Here is a 19,432-nt window from a genome sequence, read left to right as displayed (position 1 = left end):
CTGTGACTGCTTTCAAATTATCATGAAGATGCACATCATCTTGAAAAATGGAGTGGGATTTACTGCCCAGTCTGGGACCTGCAGCTTGTTTGACTGAGACAGCACATTTAAGTTAATAGCTTGATTGAGTGATTGCTGTTTTGTGGATAAAAATAGGAGAGACAATAGTGAGGTGGGTGACGTAAGGGGAGGGAGCAGCGCGGTTAGCTGAGGAGCTGTTTATTTTCCCAGATGGTGTTTGTCATATGCTTTTGCATAATGAGCATATGTGTGGAGAGGATTAGCATTTGAGAGGGGAGAAAGTACAAGTTCTGTGTAAGACAAATAAACTTTGAGCTTAGAATCTAAATGGGCTGAGGGTCCCAACTGGTTTTTTTTTTTTTTTTTCAAATCACACTTCCTTACCCTCCAGTTAAGGCTGAGTAATGTACCATCTGCTCCCTGCTTGGCACTCGAGCAGAAAAAATAAATGGGAGGATCAGGCACGTAGAGTTATCAGCTTTTAGGCGCTTGCCTACAAAAAGCATTTGCTTCTGTGGGCTTGTTCTCAAATTCTGTAATTCTGCAGGCCACGGTGGTGAGAGAGAAGCAGACCCCACCCAGGCTTTCCTTAGATCCGAAATCCAGGAGATTCTGCTTTGGTTAGCCCTCAAAACCAGTGCTCCTTCGGGGGGTCCTAGTCTCTCCGCCTGATCTCTTTACATCTAGAGTGGGACCACGCAATGCAGTGATTATCTGTGCGTCAGCAAGGTGTCTGAGCCAGAGCTGAACACCACCTCAGGTCTTCGCAAATTAATCAATTTGCAGCAGCATGGAGCTCGGTACAAGCTAATTTATGCCAATCCCTGCAGATTACTTTAGCCCGAGTTAACCCCTGCAGAGAGAGATGGACACACAGGGACCCCACAGCACTGCACACTACTCAGGGTGGTTTTCACTGGTGAAGTCATCAGTATGTGATCGGTATGAATGAAGAATGGAAACAACCTCAGCTCAATTTCTGCTTCTGATGGCACAGTTGCATACCACTGTGTACCTTCATGGGGGAGAGGTGAAGATCATTTTGATTTAATTACAGTCTTTCTTTCCCAGTTGTTGTCAGATGTTGCTTTTCACTGAGGGGTAGTGAAGGCCATTGGGCCATAATCGGATCTTGAGCGAGACCCAGAGAGCAGCTGAAGTTACAGAAATAGCTGGTTACTTTGGGAAACATCAGCTGCTCACCAGCAGAAGCACTGAACAGCAGGGAGCAGCAAGGTGCTCTTGGAGAATGAGAGAGCTACTGCACAGAATGCGCCTCTGTGCAAAGATCAGCTGTTCTTGTCCAAGTGGAAGGAGGACACCATGTGAAAAGAGGGCTGCAAACACCACTCGCTGCTCCTCTGGGGCAGAAAGGATAACGCTGTACTTGTTATCTATGGGACACCTCCAGCGGTGAGCAGTCTGCTGTTTTATTCCCTGGTGGTGGGAAATCCCGCCCTAGGTTATTCATGGACAATTTTGAATTTTCAATTTTTTTCACTCTTTTTTTGTTTGTTTTTTAAGAGGAACACCAAATATTGCAGTGAGAAACTGTGGTAGGTTAGAACCAACTTCAGAGTGAATCAGCAGGGGCACATTTGTTACATGAAATAATATGCAGATATATATATCTGTAAGCTAGAACTTGTAGCATGATAGGCATTATCAGATCTCTGCTTCTCCCCTAGAGAACACCAACAAAAAGAAAACACAACCAACCAAGCAAGAAGTCTTGCTGCTATAGCTTAGGGAAGAGTTTGGCTGCGGGACACCCCCAGGTGAGCCACTGGCTGCAGTGTGACATACTGAGCCTGACCTGCTTATGGAGCAGACATCTGTGTATGCTCCATCTCCAGTGGCTGAAGGAAAAAGCTGCCATGAAGCAAAACTGCCATTCCTACTCTATGGTAATATAGTACTTGTGAGTAAGAAGCTGATGAAGTGACTTTCTGTGAGCTCCGAGCACAGCAAAAACCCAACTTAACTTGCTTTTCCTTCTAAATAAAAGGAAATTAGGTTGAAAGTCTTCCTTGGCTTTGATAGGTGTCTGTGCTAGCCAGCCTTTGTTGCAAGATTTCCCTGGCAGGTGAAGACAATATTGATAAAAGGATATTGTAATCAACTTTTCTCTAATGTTTGAAAATTACGGGGAAACACCAACATTACTAGTGTGGGACAAAGCACAGTACTGTAAGTAATTTACAGCTCAAAATATAAATATTTTTAAGAGGTCTGTGCAAACTGCAAGAGTTCACTTGGACATATTCAGCCAACGCTGAAATGATTGCTTTTCCATAACAATCACAGTCACGAGAAAAGTGCCAAACACTATCCTTTGAGCAACTTAATGAGCAATTTCCTTTTACACTTATTCTAAGGCTATCGCTACATTTTGGAGGTACTTATTAGTATGTCTGAAAAAGACAACGTTTTGTCCTAATTCTTAAGCTTTATATAAAACCTGCAGTGTAAAGTGCAAACATAACCTACATCCAGTGTCTGTTATCCCAAAGTATCTCAAAACATTTTGCAAGCATACTCAACCAGAGACAGAGCAATGATTTTACTCTTTTTTCCCTTCAAGGACAAAATGAAGACTGTGTATATTTAATAGAGCTCGAACTACTAATGCCCTAACAACTTCCAAGCAGAAGTGAAGGATATTGAATTAATTTGAAACTACAGGAGAAGTTTAGGGATGATGTAGTTTTAAATTGTGCTTTTACTTTGTCACTCTGGGTATCAAACTTGCTGAGGGAGAAATGAATTTTCAGTTATACATCTCACTGAAGGCTAATAGATGCCTTCTCCTTTCTCTGAAAGGAGAAAAGCTCCCTTGACCTACCAATTTAGACAAGATAAATGACCGGGGGGCAGCACTATCATCTGTCACAGTGACGGCATTTGATTTGGTGTAATTTAGTAGGTGTTTTCTGGGCGGCTTTTAGTTCCCAAGAGTGACTGGCCTGCAGGTTGATGGCACTTCTATGGGATGTGCAAGAATGACTCACCTGTGACCTGTTTCACATAACTCTCAGGCAAGGCTTCAACTGCTAACTGAGTTAAGAGACACCGTAGATACACGATGTCCAGTGTGTAGGAGGACAAGTAAGAGACAAAGGCAGCCATTTTGGAGGAAAAGTGACAAGGGGAAAGCATCAGGAACAGTTTTCTGTCCTAAGACTTTTTAATTTGAGGTAGACCTGACACACACGTGAGTTACTTGCTTTGCTGCGCCAGGTTATGTGTACTTAACGGACAGGGAATGAGGCTATCACTCACATATTTGCTCCTCTCCTAACTAACAACTAGTCCTTTCTCTGGACCCACTGCTTGCTGGTGATCATCTGAACTACCCGCGAAAGAAGCCCATAGCCTTACTGCTAATTGAGAAGTGCTGTGCCTGTCTTACTTTCTGAGCATTGCCTAGGTGCCAAGTCAGGAAAGAGCTCAGCCTACTGATGTGTTTATTTCTTTAATTTAATTTCCTGTAGTAAATTTCTGTAGTAGATTTCATTACAGTTTGACTGTCTAAGACTGCGTCTAAATCCGGCCTTGCTCTTATCTGCTCTACTGAGATCTCAGGTCAAGAGAGATTGCACTTTGGATTTGCTGCTGGGTTCTCCTTTTGCATCAAAGTGTTTTAAATAATTGCTCAACAGTTTATCAGCGATGGGGGATTTTTCACCAGGTAAAATTAAGCGGAAGATAGAAATACCAATTTCTTTAATATTTAATAGTAATTTAAATATTATAAGTAACTTCACACTTTACTAATACAATACAGTACAATCTCAACGTCAGATTATGTTTCCAAAGTGTGAGAATAGTGAACAATACTTTAAAGCTTAGCATTCTTTCATTAGTATGATTTACACATTTCCTGAAATGTCTAAGCAGCTGTTTTCACATCTTCCCAGAATTATTTTCCCAGGGAATCAAAGAGTTTTTGATTACATACAAAATAGGGTGCATTTTTTTTTCCTTCTTTTTGTCTGAAATTACGTACTGCCAGAAGGTGGCAAGCAGTTCTTAGAGATGCTGCTAATAACAAAAATGGGACAAATTGTCCCCTGGTGAGTATCCACTAATGCTGGCAGTGTTATACTAGGAATGCATTCAGCTCTTTCTCATTACATCTTGACATGCTTGTGATGTTCCTGATTGCATTGGCCTCCTGCAGCTTTCCTTTAACGCTCTCTAAGAAGGGATGTTTCTGAATATTTAAAGAATCTTTAATCTTTCATCCTGGATCTTCCACAGTCCAGATGTAGCTCACCCTTTGTCTCCTGAGATAACTGATTCCCTGAGGTGTGGATTGTTAGACAAGCTCTTGACGCCTTTTGTTCAGCTGCCATGGCACAGTATGCCATTCTCCTACCTGTCCTTTCCCAGAATGTCTGTGGCACTGGGCATCACAGCCTCCTTACTTCTGGCTATAAACTTCCACTTTTCGTTAATTATTCAATAGTGCTATACAAATTATTTCTCACAAATCACACTTTGCTTGGCTTAAAAGAGAGAAATCCACTTTTCTTCCACTGCTGTTATCCACACCCAAACCCCTCAATGCCAGTAGCTCTGAAAATAAACATCAGTGTGATTTAGGCACCTTCCACTGTGACACAGTCCTTCCCTTGGCCAGGCTCCATGGCCATGTGGGCCAGCCCTTTCTTCCTTAGCATTGCCCTCATGCCTTTTTAACAGTGTGCTGTGGGTGCCACAAGTTGATTCTGTGTACAAAAATGACATGCATGCCATTTACCTTTAGGACAATAAATCTAGTAGGTGGTACTTAGTTAATTTGGCAAATAAACTCTTTTCTTTTTCTACAATCCTACAAAGTTTGTGAAGTCTTGTTTCTGATGCAACGAAAACCTAATACAATTTCGTACAATCGTGTACTGTGCCCATCATCCTGCTTGCTTGTTTGGGCTCACTAATGTCCCTGTGACCCTGAAAGTTTACAGTAACTTGCAACCGTGAGTGGAATTTTTCCGCTTTCTATTAATTTCTTATTTTGTAATTATTTTATAATTTCTTATTTTGACATTGCACATTGCTTTTTGCAGAGGTTGAGGATGGATGGGCAGAGTAACCAGAATGATTCATATAAAGACATGAACAATCATAGGAAAATGAACTGGCATCTCAGTCCCCACTCATTTTTCTTGTGAATTCTGTGCTGTGATTTTTCAGAAAAGTAGGATGATTCATTAGGAAAGATGATGGGAGAGACCGGTGTTAGAAGCATGAAACAATGCCAGCTTGTCTCTCTGTGATCAAAGTCATCACCTGTGGTTTTTTTCCAGTGTTGATCTCAAACTGGAATGGGGGGCACCACTACTCATGGGAGATACTGGTGGTATGGCTTTTGCAGATGTCCACAGGAATTGAAGACCTGTGACTATAAGCATGGAGTAAGTGAAGGATTTTTACCTCCTCTGTATCTTCAAAAGTTTAGTTTCACCTGCAGAAAATGTGTCACTGACCTATTCCAACACTGGGAATCATAGCTCTGCTTCCTGCTTTGTTCTCTTCCCAGTGCAATTCATACTCTGATGTCCTACTTCTTTTCATGTTACTAATTATTACTGATGAGCAATAATTCAGTTCCTTTGGGTTCATTACATCTACCTTTCATTTTATCCTTTAGCTAGATACCTCAAATATTTTTACAACAGTGATGGTTCATAGAGTTCTTGCAAGGGCCATCTGATGAAACTTTGAATGACCTCAGCTCAGGTAAAATTCACTTTCATCACCATTTCTGTACTGTGCATGGAGTTCTTATAGAGAAAGTGCTTTCATGTTTGGAAATCTAATTTAAGAATTACAGAAACACACTTCAGAAAGAGCAGATTGTTAGTTATGCTTAGCAGACCAAATCTGCAGAAGCTCGGGAGATGATGTTGGTTGTTTGGGAACTAAGGGAAAAGAGAGAAAGGGAAAGTGCAGACATGGAGCAAAGAGGGCAAAACAGCACATTGCAAGGAAAAAAATTAACAAATCATTTAGGAAAATGCCAAATGCTTTCTTGAAGCAGGGAAGTCATCACACACATTGATTTGTGTGTCAGTAATCTTTATAAAGTGCTATGGAAGAAAACAGATACAAATTTTTATGTAATGTCTACTTTAAGAGTGGTTAACAAAGAAACATGAAGTGATTGATCTGGCTTGAGGAGTTCCTATTCTCACTGTACTGTTTCAGATCCTACTCTATACCCAATACATCCTCAGTAAATCTTGTTCCTCGAGTTAGCTGTTTAATTACAGCACTGCCTCAGCAGTTTTTTTACTGGCCTAATCACGTGAGATAATCATTTAATTGCCTCACAGAGTCAGAGAGAAAGAGAAGTGTCTCTGAAGACCTCTGAGAACACATCTGCTCTTCAGCTGAATGTGTACATAAATGGTGTTGGGGAGCTCCTTCTGGGAAGCCTTTCTGGAGGCCACAGATCACAGCTGAGTGGATTGCCACGGTGATTTATAATACCCATCACTCCATATCAGACCCTTTTTAGCAAGCACAGGTGACTGGAGGTAAGTGGCCTGACAACTTTCAGGTTGATACAGGAGATAACTAAAGAATTCAGAAACACTCAGGGTGTGAGCATCCCAAAAAGCACAAAGACAGGATTGTCTCTGGAGCTTGGATGAGCCTGGGTGCTGTGTCTCACTTTGGCCCCCACCTGATCATCCTGTTGTTGTTCAGCTCTTCAATACAAGGCACATCCAAAAACTGTAATTTTGTTGTATGTATCTAAGCTCTGGATCATTTGCCTATCATCTCCAACAACATTAGTCAGAAGATAGAAAAGAACTGAGGTGATTTTAACACTGTTCTTACAATAGCAAGTATAGAAGAAGGTAACTTCTCTTTGCAGAAAAAAATGACCTAAGCCTACAGTGTAATGGGAAAGGAAAAAAAAAACATAATGAAAAAAAGCCACACTATACAAACTGGTTATATTTCAGAACTGAAACAGGTTAATTGATTTAGTAAACTAACATACTGTTTTACAGTACTAGTCTCCTGGCTACGAACCTTAAGGCCAGATGATTATGAGTGTACAGCTTATCACTCATTCCAAGAGCCTTTTTAGCCGATTAAATAGATACAGATTGAATAGATATTCCTTGCCATTAAATCTTTAAATAAATGATCATGGTCACTAATCCAAGTGAACCTGGTAAATATGACTTTTCTTTGAATTAAGTTAATGCATCTGTATAAGTATTGCAGGATTACTCACTAATACTGTGAACAGCTGAAATGGAAAGCTGCAGTCTTCACAGTGCTTTTATCCTACACGAATCACTGCTGTGTCAGTGTTAAGCCTATGGACAGCCTAAGTGCTAGTCTTGAATGATGCTACTCCAACTACACATTATGATTCACTCAGTCTTTCAATTTTGGTACACTTTTTGGAGTGCCAAACATCTCACATATCTATCAAATCAAAGCAACTAAGTCAATTGAAACTTATCCCTTTAGTAAAGAAGGTTTTATATCTTCTGAGTAGTCATGCAGTAGAACAGAAGTTGCAGAAAACTCGGCAGTTTTCTTTCAGAACCACAGTAGAGCTGGAAAATCTATCTGCATTAGAAGTTACTGTATAATTAGAAAAGATAATGACTTTTAAATTAGTTTTTATTAATAGAATTAAGTCACATTAAGTCATAAAAGGTGTTCATAAATATGTTAATAGAATGTGTGGTATTAATGAAAAACATTCTGTAAAGTCTGAATAATTTAAGAGCTAGATAATACACATTTAATTAAAATTAAATATTAAAATTATTAATTATTGCAGCTAAAACGGGTGTTGCCAGTAGGCATCACATCCTGTCTGGTCAATAAATAGCTGTCATTATTAAATATACATAGATAATACATAAAATTTGGTTAATAAGTAAGGAATTCAGAGCATTTTGACTGTTCATCAAATGCCCCTCAGAAAGTTGCTCCCAGCAGGTGCTGTGTTGGCAGTTCTCACTTAAGATCTCAGCAGGATCTCAAGCAAAACACATAACTTGGTTCAAATGCATCCTTATTTACAATGTTCATGTACAAATATTCCTATCCTGCTAGACTTAGAAGCTGTTGAATTAATTTAGTCACTCTTCAGCCACCTCTTTTCAGACTCAAAGCCACTGGGCACTGAAGGGTCAGCCCTATGACCGGGCTTGCTGTTGGGGTTACTGTGACATCTGACATCTTTTGGATGCTGAGACAATTTTCACTGAAAACTGTCTAATGAGATGGAAGTGCATGAATAAGTGAATGCAATATGGTAATGTTCATCTCCTAATGAGCAGACACAAAGTACGTGTTGTCAGAATGAACCCAGATGTTTAAAATTCTGAAATGCATATGTGTTCCTGTAGCTAAAAGAAATGTAATATTCTCCATCATCACGTTTGCTAAACATGAGTTGGAGAGTGACATTTAGCACATACTGTCAAATAATAATAAAAAAAGCATTTCATTTTCTGAATGATTTTTTCCAAGCAAGGAGTAACGAGCTGTGAGAAGTCTGGCAGGATCCATGAGCTCCTATAGCTTCTCCCTGCTGTGGGGTCACAAACACCAGCTGGGAGCTGCACCACAGGATGCTGGACCAACCACCACCAATGCCTTCCATGAAAGAAGCTTGCCTTCTCTCCAGTGACTGGAATATTTTTTTATGTCATGCTCTATATAAGCATTTAGACGTATCAAATTTTACATGCTGATGACTAGAGCCAAAAGAGGCTCCAAGTTTAATTTTGATTTACGTATCGTAGCACCAGGCTCTGGCAAGGATTCCCCAATAAACCTTGACTGCTGGTTTTTGTACTTTATATAATTCCTTGTAGTTTCATAGCTGTGCTTTTGTCCCTAAAAGAGTGGATAGCTGTTTATGGAATCTTTTAAGCAGGCTAAAAAGCTGGACCTCTTACACCTGGATAACCATAGATCACTTAAACTATCACTTAAATGAGTTCAAAGTCATCATATCCCAAGTTCAGCTGATATTTTTAGAGATGGAGACTATTGGGACGTACAAAGATAAAATGTTCTTGTGCATTTCAAGGCAGAGTTGGGCACAGAACACTTCTGGCATCCCTCCAGAAGAGTATGAAGTTTGACCCCTCCAAATCAATGTTCACATCAAAATATGGATGAGTGGCTCTGCTCTTTTGAGTGAATACATGCCATTACAGAAAATAGGCTGTGCTGAAGAAACATGGAATGGGCTTTACAAACCTTAATGTCCAGTAATTAAAGAAGCTGTTGCATAACCTTTGTAATGAGAATTATTTGGGCCAAGCCCCAGGAATGACAACCTATGTCTCCATACTGTTCCCATTGATATGGAGGTCTATTGTTGTAAGGACACCATCACAGACACAGGGAAACTAACTGTGACTAACAACACCACGGAGCAATGAAGCCATGTTATTAATTTGAGGACACATTTGAATTTGTGAATGAGAAAGACAGATATGAGTGGTAAGAGAGATTTTGTGTCATGTTATGATGCAAGAGCAGTAAACTGGACTTAGTCCTATGGCAAATTGCGAAGACACAGTCACTGAATTCCATTTTTTTCTGTTTCTCTGTTTGCAAGAAGAAAAGAAAAAAAGCAATGCAGCGAAGACTGGGAAAGACAGTTGTGTTCTCTTAGGCCTTTTATTTTGGGCGTTCCTCATCTAATATCATCAGCTGAACAGAAATATAGGAAACTGCAGAGAAAATGTTATAAAAAGACAGTTCACGCAAACAAAACCAAGGATAATGTTTGTTCATCTGTTTTAGCCACTGTAGTTTAGATGTAATTAGCCACACCTTACACCACATTAGTTAATGTACTCCAGTATATTGCATTATAATAATTAAACTTTAGTAATAAGAGAACTTACTCAACACCCTTATTATTAAATCTTTGCTCAGATGTAGAGGAACACTGCCAGTTTTGGTGTGGATTATAACACACATGGATTAGTGAGGTTCTGCTTTAATAATGCTCAGCAGTCAACTAGGAATTTTAATCTTTCAAGTGCTTTTCAAACATTAAATAATTAAGGTCCCATAACACTCTCATGAGATAGGTAAGTAAGTAGATACTTCTATTCCCATTACACAGACTGAGGGAGTATTGGTTAGAGAACTCAGCCGGCCTAACCAAAGTCTCTGGAGGTGTAACTACAAAAGCAACATTTAGGACTGTGGAATGGATTTGGTATTTCCGCATTTAAATGTTAGGAAATGGCATCACTCCACTAGAAGCTCAAAAACATACCCACAAAACTCAATAAGCCTTTCCATCTGTCTCCCTTTCTAAAGTGTGTTTTCTATTTCTGTATCAAGGGATACCTATATAAAAGGTCTACATGTCTTTTAAAACAGAAAGTTGCTGTGCATATACCTACACATACCCTGTTACTTAACAGAAGGATGTTCTACTTTCCTGCCAGCTGCTACATATTTATTAAAACATAAGGACATGTTTACAAAACAAATTTTAATATTCAATTTTGTCCTTGAACAGTTTTCATGTGTAGCAATAAAACAGCCAGAACCTGTGGGGGCTCATATTCAAATTGCCTGATGGTTTCAGACCAATTTTATTGACCAGAGTTTTGATTCTTTGGTTAAGTTAGTGGGGTCTTTTTTGGTTTGTTTATTTTTATTTTTTAACACGCTGCAGGTTCCTGAAATTAAGTTGGTGTTGTTAGAAATAACAAGGTGGTATTGGAAATGCAGCATGAATATGAATGAATGTGCACAGTTCCATCAAGGTGGTCCCTGAATGAAAGGGCACTTTTCCAAAATGACTATTGATTTTTGTGCTCACGTCTGATGAATGATATATGGGCTAGTTCAAGTTTCGAATAACACCCAACCTCAGCTCTGGAGATTTGTAAAGTGAGTACTAAAAGTAGGATGGATAGGATTATCTGATCAGTACTCTGAACAGGTAGATGTATCTGGCTTAAATGTTCAGGCCCAGATGCTTTAGCCATGTATTATCCAAAGATAAAAGCTTCTGACAGACTAGCAGAGTTAAAAGAATTAGAAGATTGAAGTTTGCAGCTGCCTGGAGATTTCTGAAGGCTGGAGATTCTCTATATCTGAACAACAAAAACACAATATATGCTCCCAAATTTTTCATGCTTTTTTGCAAATACAGATACGGTGCTCACTAGCTAACCTGTCCTGCATGAAAGCACAGAACCTAAGCAGGTGTCACTTGATCTGGATGTACTTTCTAAACCACCTTCTCTCCTTTGTTTTATCTAAATTCAACTAAACCTGCTGATAACTTCAATACCTGATTATTTATACAAAGTGGGACAACTCTTCTGAGAAACGCAGACTCATAAAAGGCTAACTTGTAATGTCATGGTAGAGGCTTCTCCTAAGACATATCAGAAATGCTGATATGTCTGTTCCCTATGCCAAGAGATTTGATTCACATCCTCAATCAGGGCTCTAACAGATGGGCTTTTTACTATGAAGGTAGCACACATCTGGTTGGGACAAGCCTCCTTGCAAAACTGACTCTTTAGGAAAATTCTTCTCTGTTCAACCACACTGTCCCATTAAAAACACGGGAAAGTGAAACGTTATAAGACAGATGTTTCTTTTTGATCAGCCCCAACACTTTCTGCCCAATAAATAATCAGCTGCATGGCTGCATAACTAAGCCAATTTATAGAGAATTTGAATTTCTACCTGTTTCAGGAAGACTTATTTCCTGTGTCTGTTATGCCACCAGAGAAAAAACAAAGCTAATGACAGTAAGTAATGATTATTAATATATAATACTTATGCTAGAACTGCAGCTTGCTGTGACAACGGAGACTTGCGAACTGGCCCTACCACTAGGCCAGTTCCTAACCTTATCATCTCTCAGAATGACTTTTCTTCACACACCAAGGTCAGCAAAGCAGAACAAAGGTAAGGATGACTGCAAGCACTGGTGCTGTTCAGGGTTTTATACTACCCAGGAACTTCTGATGTGTTGCTGAGGGATCTCAGACCAGATGGGGAAAGACACTAATGTATACAGTTCAGACTCTTGAACTACACAGCTGCAATTTTCCAATGGCCTCTACATGTGTCCAGTTCTGCACTAGCAAAATGCAAGGGAACATTTGCTTTCCAAACATTCTTCTTTGCAGGCACAAGCCAGAAATAAGCTGTAACAGGCAACACCTGCAAGCAATTGATTAAATTACCCTGATTTGCATGCCCCAAACTGGTCACTTAAACACAGCTTTCTGAAGGGGGGTGTTGTGGGTAGGAATTCTGTGAGGATCAGCTCAAAGCACAGTAGCTGGAAGATAGCTTTGGGAATAGCCTTTCTTTTTCCAATCTATCTGCTTCAATAGCGTGAAACTTGCCTTATAATTAGAGCAAATGCACAACAGTGTGCAAAGTCAATACTAGCAGGGAGACTGAATTCATCTGAGCACTGCTGGGTTTTCTGTGATGACAGCAATCAAGAAAAGCTAGGAAAAACACATTTTCCTTTTTCTTTGCTTTCCAGGTATCATTTCTGGGCCACGAGCGTATATTACAAATTTTTTGTATCTGAATAACTTCTGGAGTAGGATCTCAGGGAAATAGCTTGAAACCATGTGCAAAGTGTTATGTATAAATTCAGCAAAGCCACCATGTTTAAAAAATGCATATTGCCTTACAGACTGTTCCCCAAATAGTCTTCAATTTTACATTAGTTATTTCTTCAGAAACTGCATATAAATATGATTCGAGATCAGCATGCAACTTCCACCTTCACATCACTGCTATTTTTGTAAGCCAAGGACCATAACGACGGGGATAATTATGGCTTTGGTTATCTGTAGTTTTGTCATGACGAAAAAAAGATATATAGCAGACCTACGGCTGTGCTTCTTGCACTAGCAGTAGTGGAACTCTAAGAACCAAATATGCAGGATATTAAAATAATTCTGTGAAATGAAAATGTAAAACTTTGTTATCTAAGATAACCAGTTATAAAAAGAGAACTGAATTTAGAAACTACTAAGAGAGCAAGAGTGTAAGAAAAAGGTAGAAAAGACTCAATTAACAACTGTGAGAAACAAAAGCATATTAGAGAAAGATAATATACATGCAGAGTTTACAAACCGTGTCTTTAGGGTGGCCCAATAAGTAGAAATATGGGGACCCATGCTTGTCACTTTTCATGCACATGGAGAGACTGGAAGGTACCATTCCTAAAGGAAGGGGAGGAACAGCCTAGGACCAATCATTAGAATTAACAGAACCAGTGACATAAAGATATTTCACTATTGTTAGAGCAGAGAATTCTTAGTAAGTTTAGAACACCCGAGTAAAAAGTGCATATGTAACAGGAAAGAAGTATTTCTGTAAAGCTGAGACAAATAAGCATGCTGTAAGTCTAAGGATTAGTGAATAATTTCGACTACTACATGTATATATTCAGGAGGTAGAGTCACCTGAACAGTATGTGTGGAGTACATCTCGAGGTGCTTTTTGAAGGAGTCATGACAAATGAAAAGCAAAAGGTTTAACTAATTTCAGAACCATGCCAATCAGTTTGCATGACAAATCCTTGCATTGGTATCAACTCCGACATTTTTTGTCTCAGTCGATGGGGCAGCACTGGAACATGAACTGAGAGTTACTTCAAGGCCTTTCAGAAATGGCTCTTTGCTAAATAACTGGCAACTTTCATCTATTAGCCAGCAATGACTTTATGTATACTGAACCTTTACTGGTCATGTGCATAACTCTGCCTTAAATAACTGAAAATTAATCTGAACCCTAGTTTGCAAAATCATGTTGTAAATATTAAGGAGGGACTTCTTATAAGGGCACATAGTGACAGGACGAGGAGAAATGGCTTTAAACTGGAAGAGGGCAGATTTAGACTAGATATTAGGAAGTAATTATTTACTGTGAGGGTGGTGAGATGCTGGAATAGGTTGCCCAGAGAGGCTGCAGATGCCCTCACCCTGGAGGCATTCAAGGCCAGGCGGGATGGGGCTGTGAGCAACCTGGTCTAGAGGGAGGTGTCCCTGTCTATAGCAGAGGGTTGGAACCAAATGATCTTAAAGGTCCCTTCCAACCCAAACCATTCTATGATTCTGTGATGATCCATAGAGTGAGTGGGTTTCCTACATGACAGTCACACGTGAAGCCACACATCTTGAAAATGCACAGAGGGAGGTAAAGAAAAGCCATTTTACAGAGCTATCAAGTTGGAACTTGATGATCCTTATGGGTCTTCTCCAATTCTGGATATTCTAAGATTCTGTGAAATGACAGCCAGCCATGATACACAGAGCCCTTGTGTGCCAGAACTCATTGATTCTGATCATCCCAGCACAGCACATGCAAGGCTGGACCCAGATTTCCAAAGGAGGGAAAGGGGAAGTTTTTCATAAACATGGATGTGAACGGACTGGAGTGCCTAAAACTTCCAACTTTCTGCAGGGGGTGCTAAACAAAACTAAATGAAAAATGACAAAAATTGATAGAAACTTGATAGAAAGTGAAGTCCTGCTGTGAAAGCCTTGATTGTTTGGCTTTCTTTAAGACGTTTCTCGTGGATGAAATTCAGTATTTCTACCTTTTGGCACCAGCAGGGAAGCAGGCTGGGGGTGGATGTTGTGTCTTGCTGCCCACCCACAAGTCACCATTCAGAGGTTAAACATGCCTCAGCCTCCTCCACCTTTTAGCCCAGATTGCAGTTTTTTTTTATTGTAAAATACATTAGTTTCAAGCACTTTTTATAATTACTTACATATTCTAATGTAGTTTTATGTAATGAAAGGAAATGCTAGGAGCAGTCAGCCAGAAGGAGCAAGTTGCCAGCACTGCTGAGACTTAGAGTAAACCATCACAGGTTTTCCTAGGGACCTTCTTCCACTCATACTTAGAAAAATTCTGGTTGTTGCTGAAGAAAGCTGTAGCCTCCTGGGGCAGATCTGTCATTAGAATTAACCTGCCTCTTGCAGAGCTCGTTGTTGGATGGAGAGGCTGCAATTTGTTAGTTTTATTTAAACCTGAATGTTATTATTTTTGGATGTTGTGAACAATTTTCCCTCATTTTGCCTTTAGGGATGCCGCTTCATCCCAATGCTCAGCTGCACAATATAGATGTGTTTCTGATGGTGTTCTTATAGACAACGATAAGGCCGGAAAAATACAAGTGCCTGCAATTAGACAACCACAGTGTGAGCAAGCAGCAGCTCCTGCTGATGCCAATAACTTTGAGAGATGCATATATTGGGAATTAAGCAGACATTCTGAGAAAAAATTTTGGTCTGCTGCTTTAAACGAGTGGTATTTATTGCTGGGCTGAGAAGTGCTCAGTGCCAAAACATTGGCCGTGAATGTTGTGTATCGTGACGTGTATGAAACGTGGCGTTTCCGGCGGCAATCCCTGGGCACTAAGGGCACTACAGGATTGGGATTCCCAGCAGCACTTCCACAATAATATGGCTTCTCACTCACTGCGGTCTTGATTCTCTGGAGAGAGAGTCTGGCAAACGATTTCCCATGAAACATGGTGCTGCTGTTCTTTGCGTTTGGATGAGCTGTGGCATTTCACCTTAAGTGGAAGTCCAGTTCCTTTGGCTATCCTTATCCTCAGCAAACATGTTCAGAGATTCTGGGTGATAAAACATCCATTTCCTAAGCTTCTCTTGGTGCACTCTGCTGTGAATCAGCTTCTGTTTCAGAGCATTTATCGTATCATATACTCCTTCGTGTATCTTCTGAAAGAAGAGGGTACACCAGCACAGGATTACTGGCTACATGGGACCTTCTCCCTCTGAAGTGCTCTGGGATCTCTGTAATTTGCAGAATTTGCAGCTGGCTTTGAAGCAAATGTTGCTTTTAAAACACTGTATTCCTTTCCCTAGGTTTATGCAGTGCCTCAGCTCAGCCAGAGTTTCCTGGGATGTACTTACAAGGATGGATTTCCAGGTGGCACAAACAGACATGTCTCATTCAGATTTACACTCTCTAAGGAGTGCTCTTCATTTCTTTGCTGAAATCTTTCTGCTTTTCAGGCTACATTTTTCTCTTTCACAGATCACTTTCTTATCAGTGTTGGCTTTTTCTGAACACTGCTTTCACTGATGCCAATCACATCAGCATTCCTCCACTGATAATTCTTATACTTAAATTCAAGCTGTCATATTTTGTGCTAACAGAACAATGCCTCTGGAATTTAAAAAGAATTGATTATGTTGCTCTTAGAAAATACAAAGTTGAAGACTGAAAGGTAATAATGTGGCATTTTTTAGCCAGTTGGTTTCAGCTATACTAGGCAACCTTCCTTCTTAATATCATGAGTCCGAAAGCCACTGCTCTTGGAAAGGGCTTGAAATGCAGTCTGTATACAGCTGATTTAGGAAGCCCTGACCTTTCCCTTGTCAGAGACTGAGAGAGCAGAGCCAGGAAAGTATCCTGATATGCTTCTTCTCTGTTTGTATTCCTCTCCAGCCGTCTGTGCCACACCACAGCTGCAATCCTGTCAGCCCTTCAGCCTTGCATTTTGATGCTCAATCAAGTCCTATTTCCATCTGAGGGGCTGCAGAGCTGGACGTGGATGGTGATAAGAGAGATTTCTGACATGTACTTGCTAAGAACAACAAAAGAGGCTGATTCCTTCAGTTAAAAAAAAAAAAAAAAAGGTCCATTTAGTCTTATTACAGCTCAACAGAGCAGTTCTGGTGGGAAGAAGAAATAACTGCTGTGTTTGGACTACTTGGATGTCTTCAGGTCCACTTTGTCCTTGAGCTTACTTGTCACAATCTTTCTTGTGCTCAGTTTTCCTTAATTTGGAAAATACATTATTTTCTGGGGCTTTCTGCCATCAGCACTCTGATGAACGCTCTTTGCAGCGTGCTGTCTTATCCTTGAGATTGTGTCCTTCTTGAGAAGCACCCTTTGCTGCTCATCATTTCCATTTGCTATTTTGTTTATAACTTTCTAAAAAGATGCTGTTGATTTTTATGTGCATTTTCTGTTTATTCATATAACACTTTTCATTGCTCTGGAAATGACCTAGGGAGGACTGGAATATCAGATCTTTTCAAAAGCAGCTGCTTATTTAGTTTCCATTCCAGCTGCAGACTGAACACAGTCCTAATATTTCTCTGCCTGTGTCATGTTCACATTAAGAACAGCAGACATGCAGACATTACTCTCTGCTCTGATGCTTTCTGTAGGTTATGTGTACATTACAAAGCAATTTTTGAACACTTTACTGCTGTTTCCATGCGGTAGGTAAACATGGATTTCAAGCATTGCTCCTTAGTTCTCCCACGTGGAACAGTAAGGTGGGGATGCAGATGGGAAAATGGTTAATTCTCTCATTAAAAAGCAATTCTTGGTAGCAACTTCTGTAGAATCATAGAATCATCTGGGTTGGAAAAGACCTTTAAGATCATCAAGTACAACTGTCAATATGACCTACAAAATTCCATCACTAAACATGTGCCTTAGAACCAATAGTGCTTTAGAGCATATTTCACAATAATCTGCATTTTTTATACAGCCTTTCCTCTAATCCTTCCAAATGACTTTCCAAATGGTGAGCAATGTTTTAAACTTACATGTGAATTCATCTAATTTTTGTCCTGTTATTACTACAAACTGTGCCCAGATTTGTAGTGGTTTATCTGTATTTCCTAATCAGGTACTTTTGGGGAAAGTTCATGCTCCTTTACATCTGTTGGGGGATTTGTTTTCCCAGAACAATACTATATACACTGAACATTTTTTCCCCCATTTATTTATATTTTCTTATTACTTTGTAGTAAGGTACAGATCTATAGGACGGTATGAACATTTTAGATCTCCCATAAGCCTACGTTTAAGTGCCATCCAGAAGGTGGAACTTAAGAAAGGCAGATTTGTAAAGGTTCCAAACTATAATCAAGTCTGGCACAGATTCCTTGGTCTCAGCAGTGTCCTGTGACCCCCATTAAATTAAATCATTTTCCAGGGAACCTTAGAATGGCTGGAGCATGGCTCTGGTATTTGAGAAGGATAACTACTGCTAAGAAGTCAGTAGTTGACTCTTATTTATTCTTTTGTTAAAAATGATGCACTTCTATCTACAAAAAAGTTTTGGAGGTGATCTGAATCTCTGTTGGAGATCTTCCTGGAGGGGTTGGCTAAAATTGTTATTAATTATCTTCATACCAATTTATCATAATCTCTGACAGCCATTTTGGCTTTGTTCCTGCTCATGAAATATACAACCGACCAACTTCATCACCAGGCGAGCAGGTTCTGACCCAGAACCTCTTGAAAGCTGGTAAAAATGCAACCAGCGCTATCCCAAGTGTTGCCTGAGCCATAGGATTGGCTCTCGTTCAGAGAGGAAAATAGAGCAATTACCACATAGACCAATAGCTAGCAGAGCTCTGGCTTTCAGTGGCACTGACTTTAATGCCTCCGACTGAGGTAATGAGCTTTTGTTGATAACAAAGGCTGACCTGAACCTACATTTAAACCTAAGTATTACTTTGCATTTTCATATGCTACTGCAATTACTGATTCTAATGGGAAATGATTCTGGAACTTCAAACAGAATATTAGAAAAAATTAAGGGACTTCTGGAACAACTAGCATAAGGATGTAAAGGAACGTTTATTTAAAAAACATTTTTCTATGATATTTAAGGCCCAGCTGCACGTCATAGAACTTATGTAAATATATGACACGGTCATGCTGTTCTTTAAGAACAAATTTCAATTAAAAAGAAATGCATTTTGTCTTTGAATTACCTTTGGATAACTTATTTTTATTTCTTGTTCCTTCAGTAATGAAATAAGGTTTCTATAGTGTCTAAATGGCTCACACTTCGGGATATTTGAAAAAGTCTCAGAAACGAAATGTGAGAAGAATGAATCTTGCTTTCTCATCACAGTCAGCAATCTCCCTTTCTATTGAGACTTGGCTTCTACTTGATTGTCTGTGTATGCTGTCAGAGATAATACAGAGGGTAGGGTTGTCAAAGTACATTCTTTTTAATGCTTGGAGTTTAAATCTGAGCCTCTAAATGATGTGGCAACAAGACCGTCTGCTGTGATTCAAAATGTGCAGAGAGGTACCAACAGAGGAAAGGACAGCTTGCAGGCAAATCAGCAACTCCCAGCACACTCAGAGATATCCTCTAAAGAGTTCAAAGTGCTTCCTCCAATGCACATCTTCTAAGCCAGTGTTGGGAGGGCAGCAGGGGACAGTGGTGTACACACATCTATGTGTGGTCTTGAGCCAAGAAAGCACTTAAATGTGAATAAGTCCATCTGTACTCAGGTAAGCACTTTAGTCTATACTTAATATGCCTGAGCACATGACCATATATTAATTTGCAACTGCTACTTAACACCAAAGCAATATAATT

General features: G+C 39.7%; 1 protein-coding gene across 15 annotated transcripts in view; it reads right to left on the bottom strand.

Annotated features, from left to right (window-relative positions):
- MAGI2 (membrane associated guanylate kinase, WW and PDZ domain containing 2) overlaps positions 1-19,432 on the bottom strand; it is a 726,830-nt gene that overhangs the window by 4,342 nt on the left and 703,056 nt on the right. For 4 of the 15 annotated variants that reach the window (XM_040685423.2, XM_040685432.2, XM_015275751.4 and 1 more), the window contains one exon: positions 13,168-13,256. The exons of the other annotated variants lie outside the window; for them this stretch is intronic. In XM_040685423.2, coding sequence (XP_040541357.1) covers positions 13,168-13,256 — 89 coding nt within the window. The remainder of the gene's footprint in view (positions 1-13,167; positions 13,257-19,432) is intronic. 15 annotated transcript variants of the gene reach the window in all.

Source organism: Gallus gallus, chromosome 1 (genome assembly GCF_016699485.2).
Source record: "Gallus gallus isolate bGalGal1 chromosome 1, bGalGal1.mat.broiler.GRCg7b, whole genome shotgun sequence".
NCBI classification, from domain to species: Eukaryota; Metazoa; Chordata; class Aves; order Galliformes; family Phasianidae; genus Gallus; species Gallus gallus.
Note: the sequence above shows the minus strand (reverse complement) of the source record. Positions and strands in the feature narration are given on the sequence as shown.